This window comes from Panthera onca, chromosome E1, assembly GCF_046562875.1.
Source record: "Panthera onca isolate mPanOnc1 chromosome E1, mPanOnc1 haplotype 2, whole genome shotgun sequence".
Lineage (NCBI taxonomy): Eukaryota > Metazoa > Chordata > Mammalia > Carnivora > Felidae > Panthera > Panthera onca.
In genome coordinates, this window is record NC_138352.1 from 27,582,510 (window position 1) to 27,594,729 (window position 12,220).

General features: G+C 61.5%; 1 protein-coding gene across 1 annotated transcript in view; it reads right to left on the reverse strand.

Moving 5' to 3' along the window:
* Nucleotides 1–5,157, reverse strand: part of MYO15A (myosin XVA) — a 51,025-nt gene extending 45,868 nt beyond the window's left edge. The window contains exon 1 of the mRNA XM_060647113.3: nucleotides 1,576–5,157. Within this exon, the coding sequence (XP_060503096.3) occupies nucleotides 1,576–5,157 (3,582 nt within the window). The remainder of the gene's footprint in view (nucleotides 1–1,575) is intronic.
* Nucleotides 5,158–12,220: the final 7,063 nt, after the last annotated feature.

Here is a 12,220-nt window from a genome sequence, read left to right on the forward strand (position 1 = left end):
CCCCACGCACACCCGTGGTCTTGCAGAATGCCTGAGGGCATGCACGCAGGCCTGGGAGGCCTGGCCGGAGGCACACACGCTTGTAATACACGCTCTCAATGCCCATTTGACACACTCTCGTGTGCACAGAGAGCCGGGGCTGTCTCAACCACACCTGGGGGTCTCAAGACAAAAGTCCTGATGCCACCCGTGGCCTGCGGGATCTCCATCCTGCCCACTGATGTGCACATTCGTGACACCCAGGATGCCACATACGCGCGGGCCCTGGCACACACACATTACACACACACGCTTTCCTTGTCGGGCCATGGTACGTCTCAGAACGTGTCCCGGGCACAAAGGCCTGCATGTGACCCGCATGTCTGCAAGCACACGTGTGCTTCCTGCCTCTCCAGCCTCTCAGCTCCAGCCCGCACCCTTCTCTGAGCAGGCAAGGAAAGGGGACACCTGGACAGAGCCCTGCATGCCGCCTGCCTGTCAGCAGGCTGCTAAGTAGGGCACGGCAAGTATCACCCTTAGGCCCTGGCCTCCCGCCCACCCGTCTGGCCATGTGCACCAGTGGCCACAAACCCTGAATAATTCAGCCACTCACGTATTCCAGGGTGAGGAGGGCCCAGGCATCCTTGCCCCTCACCCCCGGGCGCCCCGCGCCCCGCTCCCACAATGCTGCCGCCCACACAGCACGGGGCACCCGCCGCCGGGGCCAGGGCCCCCCTAGCAGCCAGGCCGCCCCGGTCGCCATCGCCGGGCCGGCAAGCTGCCCGCTCCACGGGGCACCGTCTGCAGAGGCTGAGAAACGCCCGCCACCCCCTGCGTGCCCCGCCCACCCCAGGCGTCCCGGGGGAGTCTCCGGTGACCACCCCCCTCCTCAGAGGGCCACCCAGCATCAGGCTCGCGTTCCTCCCTGAGCAGGGTAGCCACGCACGAGCTCGGCACCCTTCACTTAAGCCACCTGTCCTGCACCCTACAGAGGGCCCAGACAGACTCCTGGCTCAGCCCCTGGTCCCCCGTGTGATCTTCCGGTCCTCATTTTCCTCACCATGCACTGAGGACCCAGAAGTTTGGGTCCTAAGCCCCTCACCCTTGGGCAGTGCAGAGTCCTGCAGCCCAGGGGACTGCCCTTAAGCAGGAATGCAGAAGAGAAAAAAGACTCCAGTCTGGGGGAGGGTCAGCAGGAGACAGGAGGAACAGCATGGACGTGGATGTGGGGATGGGACAGGGTGGACAGGCAAGTCCTAAAGTTGTGTACTCAGCCAAAATCTCTGGGGGGCTGCTGGGGACAGACGCACCATTCAGCCTGGCCCAGGACAGGGCTGCCCAGAGCACAGGCTGGGACAAGATCCCTTCTCTGAAGTGACTGGGAAGAATTTCGGGAGTCTCTGTACTGTGCCTGCCTGTGCTGGGCATCCTCTTGTTCAATCTTCCAGAGGCTCTGGGAGCCCAAGGCTGTTCTCCTCAGGTTATAGATGGGAAGACTGAGGCCCAAGCAGGCGGCAGCTGACCAAGATCCCGAGGCCGTCCCTGTTTCCCAGCACAGAAGCCCCAAAGCCCTCCCTCTGCCCTCTGCCCTCGTACCTTGTTCCACCAGCTTTTGGGGCCAACTTCTTCCCAGGGGCCCCCATGGCGCAGGCAATTGGCTCCAGGGCCCAGGCGGCAGGACTGGGGGCGGGCCAGCACTCGTGGCCAGGGTCGAGGGGCTTCTGCCGGCAGCCAGAAACAGGACCAGAGCAAATTCCAGGCTCTTGGCTTGGGGCCGGGCTCCGGGTCCTGGCTTGTCTGGACAGGGGGCTGCAGAGGGGCAGGACCAACTCGCTGGAAAGCGCTGAGTTTTTGCACCTGTGGCATGACCACTGCAAAACGCCCAGGGCCTGCCTGGCGCCGCTCGCCCACCCTGGGCAGGGGCCCTGGGGCCCCAGTGGGTGCCAAGGGGGCTGGGGCTCTGGGCACTGTCCCCCAGCGGCGCCATGGCGGCCACGTGGCTCTCATCTCATCACATGTGGCCAGCGGGTAGGAGAGGCTGAGCCTTAGCGTCTTCCGCTCTGGCGCGGAATCCTTGGGAGGGGTGGGGGTGGAGGGCTCAGGCTCTGCTGGTGACTGAGGGCCCTCTGGAGTGGTCTCTTCTTCTGGCTTCTCAGGAATCGGGCTGGCTGATTTTACCAATTGTCCAGGCCCTGGGTCGTGGTGCCTACCCAGGAAGACACTGGTCAGGTCGGCGGAGGTTGGGTCCTCAGACTGGGAAGCAGGAGGTGGCACAGGGCCCACGTGCTGGAGGAAGGGGTTTTCCGGCACAGGAGGTGGCCTGGAAAAGCCCCGGCGGCTGCCTGCACCTCCCGGCCAGGGCGACGGTGGGCGCTGGGCGGGAGGCAGGTCCACGTCCCAGCTGGGGACCAATGGGGGCACCGTCCAGGGTGTCTCTGAGTCCTCAGGCTCACGCTGGCTCTCCCGGCGCTCAGGGGCGGCTGCAGCCACCGGCCAGGACCCTGCGTTGGGAGGCCGCTGAAAGGGCTGGCGCACCCGGGGCTTCACCGCCCTGGTGGGCGGCTCGCTGAGTCTCCGCCACGTGTTCGGGAGGTGAGAAGGCAGGTTGAGGGAGCGACACCGCGAGCTGTGGCCCAACAGAGGGGGCGGGGAGGGCGGCCGCGCGGAGCCCAGCACGGGCGAGCAGGGTGGGCCCAGGCGCCCAGAGCGGCGGTGGGGGGACGGGGGCTCCCGCAGCGAGCGGGGCCGGCGGGGCGGGGGCGAGAAGGGAGGCTGGAAGGGCCGAGGGCGGAGCGATGGCTGAGGGGACGGGGGCCCCACGGGTGAGCGGTACCCTAAGCCGGGCAGGCTCCTCAGCGAGGGCTGGGGCGAGGGCAGCGGGGGCCAGGGGAGGCCGAAGGCCGCCCTTCGCCGGCGGGAGCCTCTGAAGGAGGGCCGGGAGCCGGGGAAGGCCAGCGGGTCCGGGGGCACCTCCGGGCTCACGGGAGGTGGCTCCACGAAGGCCCACCAGCTGGCGGGGGGCGCGAGGGGCACGTGGGCCGGGGCAGCCCAGGGCGGCGGGTGCCGGCGGAGGGAGCCGTAGGGCGACGCGGGCCGGGGCAGGCCCGAGAGGGCGGGGGCGAAGGGCGCGGCGGGCGGGGGCCCTGGGCCCGGGCTGGGGTGCCGTCGGACCGCGGGCGGGGAGAGGAGCGCGCTCCAGTGGGAGGGCGGCCGGGGCGCGGGCGAGGGCGGTCGGTGGGAGTTGTTGTTGTTGCGCGTCCGCGCCTCGGCCCTCCTCAGCACGATGGGCGTGCCGGGGCGCTCGGAGTCCATGCCGGCCAGCTTGTAGCCGAAGCGCTTGTAGGCCGCCTCCCGGACTGCCGGGCCTCCCAGCCGCGCCTTCTGGCTACTCCTGAGCCTCGGGGTGGGCTTCTTTTCGGACAGCGTCTTTTTGAGGAACCGCGCCAGTGAGGTGGCCGGGCGAGGTGGGGGGCGGCCAAAGTCGGTGCCGAAGCCCAGGCCCCGGTGGGCGCCGAAGGCGGACAGGGCGCGCTGGAGGTTGCGCTGGCGCGGCGTGAGGAAGCCCCAAAAGGGGTGGGCGTAGGGCACCGGAGGCACAGGGGGCATCTCCTCCTCCTCCTCCTCGTCTTCGTCCGCATCCCCCAAGGGCAGAGGGATGTCCAGGGAGGGGGGCAAGGACACGTCCAGCTTCTCCTTCCCAAACAGCTTCACCTGGGGCCGCGGGAAGAGGCGGAACCTGCGGATGAGGGATAGCTTGGACCTGGCGGGCTTGTCCATGCCTTGCTGCTCGAAGAAGGCGGCGCTGGGCAGGCGGAAGGAGGTGGTCTGCCGCTCGGCGCCCGCCTCCTCCGGCTCCTCCAGCTCCGCGATGTCATCCATGGGGTGGGCGTACGGGTTGTGGGGCGACAGGATGGGCGGCGGCACCCACGGGTACGCGAAGGCCGGCTCCTCTGGGTAAAGATAGGGCACTTCGGGCGGATAGATGGCCTGGTCTCCGCCGCCATAGATGCCTTCGGCGTACGGGATGCCATAGGGGGCGCCATAGGGCCCCCCGTATGGATCAAAATAGGGCACGTCGTACGGGAGGTCGTACGGGCGGTCGTAGGGCGGGTATGGCGCCTCGTAAGGTGCGTAGGGATCCAGGTAGTAGCCGTGCGGGTACGCCTCGCCCTGGTACCCATCGTAGTAGCTGTAGGGAGACGCGTACCCCGATGGGGGCGCGTATGGGGGCTCGTAATCGTCGTAGCCGTAGCCGTAGGGGTACGTGGGGTAGTAGGGGCCGCCATAATAATCCGGGTGGTAGTAGTCGTAGGGGTTCTCGGCCGGGTACCCGTGGGCGTGGTCTCCGTAGGGTGGCCAGGCCGGGCCGTAGGGGCCGTAGGGGCCGTAGCCCATGTGGGGCTCCTGCTCCTCCTCGTACTGGTAGAGCGACTGCCGGTCGTAGTAGTCATCGCCCTCGCGGTGGTAGTCATAATACTCGCCCAGGTCCTGGAAGCCCTCGAGCCCGTACAGCGACTTGCGGGAGCCCGAGGGCCGGAAGGGGACCTCGTCCTCGAAGGGCAGGAAGCCCACGGGCTCGCCCGACTCGTAGATGCTGCGGCTGCGGGGGAACCTCCGGAGGCGGCCTCCGTGCCGCAGGATCTCGGCGCCCGACGGGAAGGGCAGCTTGCGGGAACCGACGCGGGAGCCCGAGCGGTTGAGCCAGGCGTCCAGCGTGGCCTGCTCGCTGCCGGACTCCTCGGCCTTCTTGATGAGGAACTTCTTGGTGAGCCAGTTGATGGCCGTGGATGCCTTGCTGAGTGACCGGGCACGCGGCCGCAGGCGGCCGTAGCCGCGCCGGCCCGGGAAGCGGATGACCATGAAGGACGGCTTCTTGCCCTTCATTGCCCGCTTCTTCTTGCCCATGCGCATCTGCGTCATGAGCTTCGACGTGGACTTGAGCACGGTGCGCGCCTTCTTCTTGCGTTTGGTCTTCTGCGGGCCGGTGTGCAGGCCCCAAAAGAAAGCCGACGCGCTCCGGAACTGGCCCTTCTTGGAGATCTTGGGCGTGCGATCGCGGAAGCCCATGAACAGCCGCGACGTCCCCTTCAGGCTCCGTTTGGGCTTCTCCGGCTCCGGCGCCTTCTTCCCCTTTTTCCCTTTCTTAGCTTTCTTCTCATCCTCTTCCTCCTTCGCCATGGTGGCTGCCTGCTCCCCACCGGGCCGCGGCCCGTGTCACCAGCTCTGGGACTTGGAGACAAGGGGACACACCGCGTTCACTGCCCGCAGCTGGACACTCGGCCTCTTCGGGCTGGGAGCAGCTGAGACTGGTCTGGGTGGCCTGGGGAGGGACAGCCAAGCTTCTTCTGGCTGGGACCAGACTACGGGAGGGCGGATCCATAATTCATCTCCTCCAGAGCCGCCTTGGGTTTCACCCAAGTGGTGGTGGAAAGTGCACGGGTGTTGTTTACCAGGGAGCAGGGGAAGCCTGGCCCAGACCTGTGCTGGGGGCGACCATTTGGCGTTAAAATCGCCAGGAGGGGGACTGTTTTGACAAGTCAAGCTCTCCCTGTGCCTTAGCTGCCTCAGGTAGCTCCCAGGTAAATGCTGGGGTCACGGCTGCTTCACAGAGGGAGACTCCGAGTCCCAGAACAGGGAAGCCACTTCCCCTAAATCACCTAGCATATCTGTACTGGACCAGAGTTGAGCCACATGCCCTGAGCCGCAGTGGGATGTTCAAAGCCCACTAAGTTACCTTGGAGGGGAAACTTGGACCCACCAGGTCCTGGGCAAGGGAGGAGGGGAGCGGGCAGAGCACATGTCCGGCGCTGCGGTCAGTGTAACCAGAGCTGGCCAGCTCTCAGGAGCATGAATAATGCATTGGGGACAACTGGGCTGCCAGCTCAGAAAGCAGGACAAGGTGGGGGGCATCTTGGTGGGACTCCCGCAGGGCCCTGTGAAACCACACGCCAGGGGGCTGGGGTAGCAAAAACAGAGGATGGGCCAGTCCCGGCTCTGACTTCCAGCTCTGCCAGCAGCTGGCCGTGTGCCCTCAAGAAAGCCTTTTACCCTCTCTGGGCCTCAGTTTCTTCATCTGTAGGATGGGGGTGATAAGCCATGCCCTGTCTCCTTTATGAGGAAGCAAGACTTGATGGAGCTCCTGGGTAGCATACGTGGCTGGAGAGGCCACATGCATGGCTCACGTCTGGGATGCCTACCCAGCCCTGGCCTCTCCTCCCAGTTTCTGCCCTTGCGGAGAAGGTAGTGATCGTGTGGCTCCTGCCTTCTGTGGGTGCAGCTGATTGCTCCAGGGTGGACATCTGACCCAAGGCCATGCGCCCACTCTCTGGCCAGTGACCAGTCCACTTTTGAGAATCTGCACTTTAAGTGGTAGGGGTTGTGGCATGTTAGACAAAGGGTGTGTGTGGAAGGTGGGGGGCGGTGGGGGGCCTCAGGGGCAGCAGCTCTGGAACCTGAGGCCTCAGCACTATCCCTCTTTTCCTCCTCCTCCCTCTGCCCAAGGATCAAGGATCGGGGCATGCTCTGAAGGACTGAAAACAGATCTTCAATTCGCATAAGGTGGAGGCAGGGGCTTAACTGAGCCGACTCCAGAGCCTGGGCTTTCCCAGAGCTCCGGGGCTGAAGGCCCTGCTTAAACCACTGAGTAAACCAGAGACCCAGCCAGGCCTCCATCCATCAGGCACCAAGGCCTCCACGGTGCTTATCTCTGACATACCATTTGGAGGCCATGTCCCTGTTCAGGGCTCCCGCCTGGATTCCTCTGTCAGCCCGGCCCCTGCCCCTCCGGGGGTGCTGGAGGCAGCACACATTTGTTGGTTCATTCATTCATCCATTCATTAGTATTTGTTGAAAGCCTGCTGTGGGCCAGGCACTGTCCGAGCACAGGGGATACAGCTGAGAAGGAAACCAAGGAAAACCCTGCCCTTGTGGCGTTGACATTACAGGGCTGGGGGGGATTGTCAACAAACAAGGAAAATGAGAGATGCAATCGGTCAGTTGGTGGGTAAGTGCTGTGGGTTAAAATAAAGCAGGGAAGGGGCGTTTGTGCAGCGTTGAGTAGGGGTTGGGGAAGGTGACACCAGGAAGTAACGCTGGGGCCAAGAGCTGCAGGAGGTGAGGGCGAGAGCAGGAGACTGGCATAGAAGCTGCCGCGTGGTGGTCCGGGTGACCGACGCCGGGGGGCCTGGCCCCGGGCTGGAGGCAGCGGAGGTGGAGGGCGGTGGTGGGATGCTGGCGTATTCTGCTGGTACAGCCCACAGGATTTACAGAGAAGTCATGAGTACCTCTGAGGTTTCCTTACTGAACAAAGGGAAGGATGGAGAGGCCAGTGGCTGAGAGGAGGGAGAGCGTGGGCGGAGCAGGTAGAGGACAAACGGCCAGACGTCAGCGTTGCACATGTTGGCCTTGCCAGGGAGTTGGGGGGGGGGGGGGGGTGGCACTCTGCAGAGGTCAGGGCTGATGACATCAGTTCGGGAGCCAGTGGTATCCAGCCGGTGTTGAAGCCACAGCTCTGGAGGATGGCACCAGGGAATGAGTGCAGATGGAGGAGAAGGGATGAACCCCGGGGGCTGCACCGTCTGGGGACAAGGAGGCAGTGAGCGGCCGTGGAGGGGAGCAGGGCGCTGCGGCAAATGGGCACACGGGTCAGGTAAGTTGAAGACGCGCTGGATGTGGCTACGCGGAGCCATAAGGGTGGCCCCAGTGGAGCAGTGGGGGTGAGGGTAGTTACAGCCCGACGGGAGAAGGTTCTAGCTAGAAGGGAATGTGGTGGTCACAGGGGTGTCCGTGCCTGTGAACGCGTCAAACGCCACTGCATCACGCGCGATTTAGTTGGTAAATCCTAAGGTGTGTGAATTACACGTCAATAAAGCTGTTGCTGAAAAAGGAAGAGGGAGGGGCGCCCGGGTGGCTCAGTCGGTTAAGCGTCCCACTTCGGCTCAGGTCACGATCTCGCGGTCCGTGAATTCAAGCCCCGCGTCGGGCTCTGGGCTGATGGCTCAGAGCCTGGAGCCTGTTTCCGATTCTGTGTCTCCCTCTGTCTCTGCCCCTCCCCCGTTCATGCTCTGTGTCTCTCTGTCTCAAAAATAAATAAACGTTAAAAAAAAAATTAAAAAAAAAAAAAAGAAAAAGGAAGAGGGAGGGAAAGGAGTCCGTTGCGGGGAATCCAACCTGCGGAGCCCGTTGTGCACAGGGGAATGGCGTGCACACCAAGCTACGCATTGCACGGAGACGCGTTCCATGATGGACTGCCCAACAGCGCGGGGTGGATAAGACACACCTAGGCCTTTCTTTCTGTCATAGGTGCACGTGTTGGGGGGAAGAATGTACGTTAATTTGGCTTTGACTTACATGTAGAGATACTAGGAAATATATTCACAAAGTTCATGAAAGTGGCTATCTTGCTGTCAACTTTCCCGTTATCGGTTGGATTTCTGAAGCGTGTAAGTGTATCTCGGATCCCGATGAACACACCAAAGAGGAACATTTAAAAAGAAAAAAAAGTAGGAGCGCCTGGGTGGCTCCGTCAATCAAGCGTCCAACTCTTCATTTTGGCTCAGGTCATGATCTCGCAGTTCGTGAGACCCAAGTCCGGCGTCGGGCTCTGCGCTGAGAGTGGGGGGCCGGCTTGGGATTCTCCCTCTCCTTCTCTCTCCCCGTCCCCTGCTCTCGTGCTTGCACGCTCTCTCCCTCTCTCAAAATAAATAAACATTTAAAAAATAATAATGATAATAAAAAAAAAGAAAACGTGGAAGTGGAAAAAAGGAATTGGAAACAGTGAGTGGAAACACCCCTTTCGAGGAGCTCTTGGAAGAACGTCAGGGCCTGGAACCACAAAATCCAACCCCATTCTCTGACCGTATGTGCCGTTTGAGGAAACGGAGGCCACGGCAAGTCATGTAGCCTCTGCCCCCGCGTCTCCTCGTGCTAATAGTACCTCCCACTCCCAGGGCTGACGCGGCATTAAATGAGCGCGAGAGCTTGGCAGAGTGACTAGCCTGGAATAAACGGCCGTTATTATTAGTAATATTATGAGTATTCGTATTTTATCATCGTCGTTATTATTTTATTATTATTATTTTATTACTGCTGGAATCGTTATTACAGCCGGCTCCTCCCGTCCGCTCTGGGAAGGTGGTCTGGGTGAGGGCCAGCAGCAGGGCCTGCTCCCGTGACCCTTTCTGGTCTCTGGGGCCCAGGCTTGCCCCAGGCTATAGGGATAGTGTCCCCAGTCGACCAGGGCTACGCTTTGTCTGGTGGGCCTGGGTCCCACCTCCTTCTCGGTGTCCCCAGCCTCTGCAGCAGGCACAGAAGGGCTATCGGGGATCACGTTTCTCATTCGTCCATTCATTCCTTGACATTGATTGTGTGTGCCAGCCACTGTGTTGGGTGCCCGGGGTGGGGGGGAGGGGGGTCACAGGGTTGAGTGGCACCAGGCATGGTCTCTGTGCTGGTGGAGCTCCCAGTGTCACGGGGACACAGACTTGAAGCAAAAAGCCATACCAAGGGGAAACTGCAGCCATGAGAAGAGCTCTGAAGGCCAGGCCACAGCCCAGTGCATTGGAAGACCAGGAAGGTGTCCCTGAGTAGGTGACCCTGAGCCAAGATCTGAAGGATGAGAAAGAGCTAATCAAATGAAAGAGGGAGCAGTGTTCCAGGCAGATGGAACAGCATGTGCAAAGGCCAAGTGGTGAGAGGGGCAAAGTGATGCAGAGCATGTAAAGCGAGAAGCAGCCAGGATGGCAAGAGGGACCTGCCCCTTGAGATATGGAGGCTGGAGTGGGACCTTGGTCTCCATCCCTAAGGTAGTGGGGAGCCTTGGCACGATTTCAGGCTGCCAGGATGCTATGACCAGATATGCATTTTGAGAGTAAAAATAACCCAACACTGACAAGTTTTACTCTGTGCCAGGCTTGGTCCCGAATGCTTTGCTATTATCACTGAATTCACGCGACGTGTAAGGTAGGAACTATTCCCGTCTTATAGATGAAGGGTGCTCTATTAGGTTACATCACTCAGCAGGGAATCCCCAGCGAGGAAGTGAGAACTACTGGGCCACACAGCGTTCATTCAACCCTCACTACAACCTCGGGAAGTAGGTACTGTTATTCTTTCCACGTTACAGGTGGGGAAACAGGCCCAGAGAGGTCTAGTAAGTTGCCCGAGGCCGCACAGCTTGAAACCCGATTCGAGCTCGGGGAGTCCGGCTCCAGAGTGTCCATGCCCTCAACCACTGCCTCTCACTGCTTCTTGGAAAGTGGTGTGGGAAAAGCTCTTGGGCCACCGTGTGGCGAAGGACGAGGAGGGGACGCACAGTGGAGGCCGGGAGAGCGAGGACAGCGGCTCGATCGGGGACAGCTGTGATGGAGCGCACTCAACACAGCCAGTGGGGGGCTGCGCGGGGGCTGGGGTGAAGGTGGAGCCTGGGGGACCCTTGGGTTGGCTTGGTGCAGCTGCGTGAACAGGGGACTCATTGGCTAAGATGAGCAGGGAGAGGCGGGAATACGACGGGGTTGGTCTAGGACACGGAGGGTTGGGGTGACAGAGGGAAGTCGGGGAAATTTAGGCCCGCAGGGCAGATGAAACAGAGGCAGGGGGTGGGATGAGCCTGTGAAGGAGGACAGAGCAAGAAGTCGGGGGCTTCCCACGCCAGCCCTTAACGACCGTGTGGGGTAGAGGTGAGGCACTGACTGTGCCAACCTTGCTGGGCCTGGTAACGTGGTTAGAATGGTCGCCGTTGGGCGCCTGGGTGGCTCAGTCAATTAAGTGTCCGACCTTGACTCAGGTCATGATCTCATGGTTCGTGAGTTTGAGCCCCACATCTGGCTCTTTGCTGTCAGTGAGGAGCCTGCTTCGGATCCTCTGTCCATCATCTCTGCCCCCCCTTCCCCACTGGTTCTCTCTCTCTCTCTCTCTCTCTCTCTCAGAATAAATAGACTTAAAAAAAAAAAGGATGGTCACTGCTCAGCAATGTGCAGCATCGGGCCGGGGCAGGGCTGCTCGGGCAGCATGTTGGGGAGGGCTGGTGGGTGAGGAGACTGACGCGGGGGAGGGGTGCTCGGAGCAGCTATGCCAGGAAAAAGAGGTGGCCACGGGGAACGACACGTCCAGGGGCTCGTAATTGTTTCCGTGGAGGAGCTGTGGGCCTGTGAGCCGGGGAGAGAGGCCTCAGGAGAAACCATCCCCGCTGACATTTTGATCTCAAGCTTCCTGCCTCCAGAAACTGTGAGAAAATAAATTTCTGTTGCTTAGGACCTCCGGTCTGTGACACTTTGGTTACGGCCGCAGGAGCAAACAAATAGACTCGTTGGCAGGTCAATGGGACAGATTCAGGAAGACAGAGGGAGAGAGAGAGAGAGAGAGAGAGAGAGAGAACAGAGGGAGGTTGAATTATCCACGCAGTGTGAAAGCCCTGAGAAGGTGGCCCGGACTCGGCCTCTCCATCATGGAGAAGTGCGTGCAGATGAACACAAGCGTTTGGGGGTGAGTTTCCTAGCTGGGACCCGAGGGGAGCAGGGGGCGGTTAGAAGAGCTGCTGAGGGGGTGCCCGAAGCAGTCGGAGACCCTCCCCCACAGGTGGTTCGAGCTTCCCAGCACTGTTTCCGGGGCCAAGCCAGAGGGCATCTGGAGGGCGGCTGAGAAGGATTCTTGCCAAAGGGGGTTGGGGACAGAGGCAGCGTGGAATCTCGGCGAAGCTGAGGGACAGGGAGGCAGACACACAGGCAGGGGTGAACATTCTCGCCCTGGGCTCCTTTGCACCTGAGTCTTGTAAAGCTGCAGGCTGGGCCCTCTGGGAAAGCAGCCCTGTAGTCTGCGGATGGGCCTGAGAGAGGGCTTGGGTATTGTTGACCTTCACAAAGACAATCAGGTTGTCTGAGCAGGAAGGGACTTCTATCAGCCTGGCCAGAGCCTCCTAGCACAGAAGGCCCAGGGAGGGTGAGAGGTGGCAACAGGGGGGCCCAAACCTTGGAGCTCACCCTGGTGGGGTGGGGACCTTCTCGAGCCCTAGGGGTACCTCCTCTAGCATCGGGCACTGCAAGCTGCCAGTTCACACCGACCTGGGGGTGCACAGCATGCGGTTCCTTTGACTCTCACGCAGGCCCATGACAGCCACCGACCCCGGAAAGCCAAAAATTCAACACAGAGATACCGGTTGCCCTGATCTAGGAACACACAGACCTGGCCCAGGAAATAGTCCGTCCATGGTGAGGAACACGGTGGCCCAGTGGCTGGAGACTCTGAC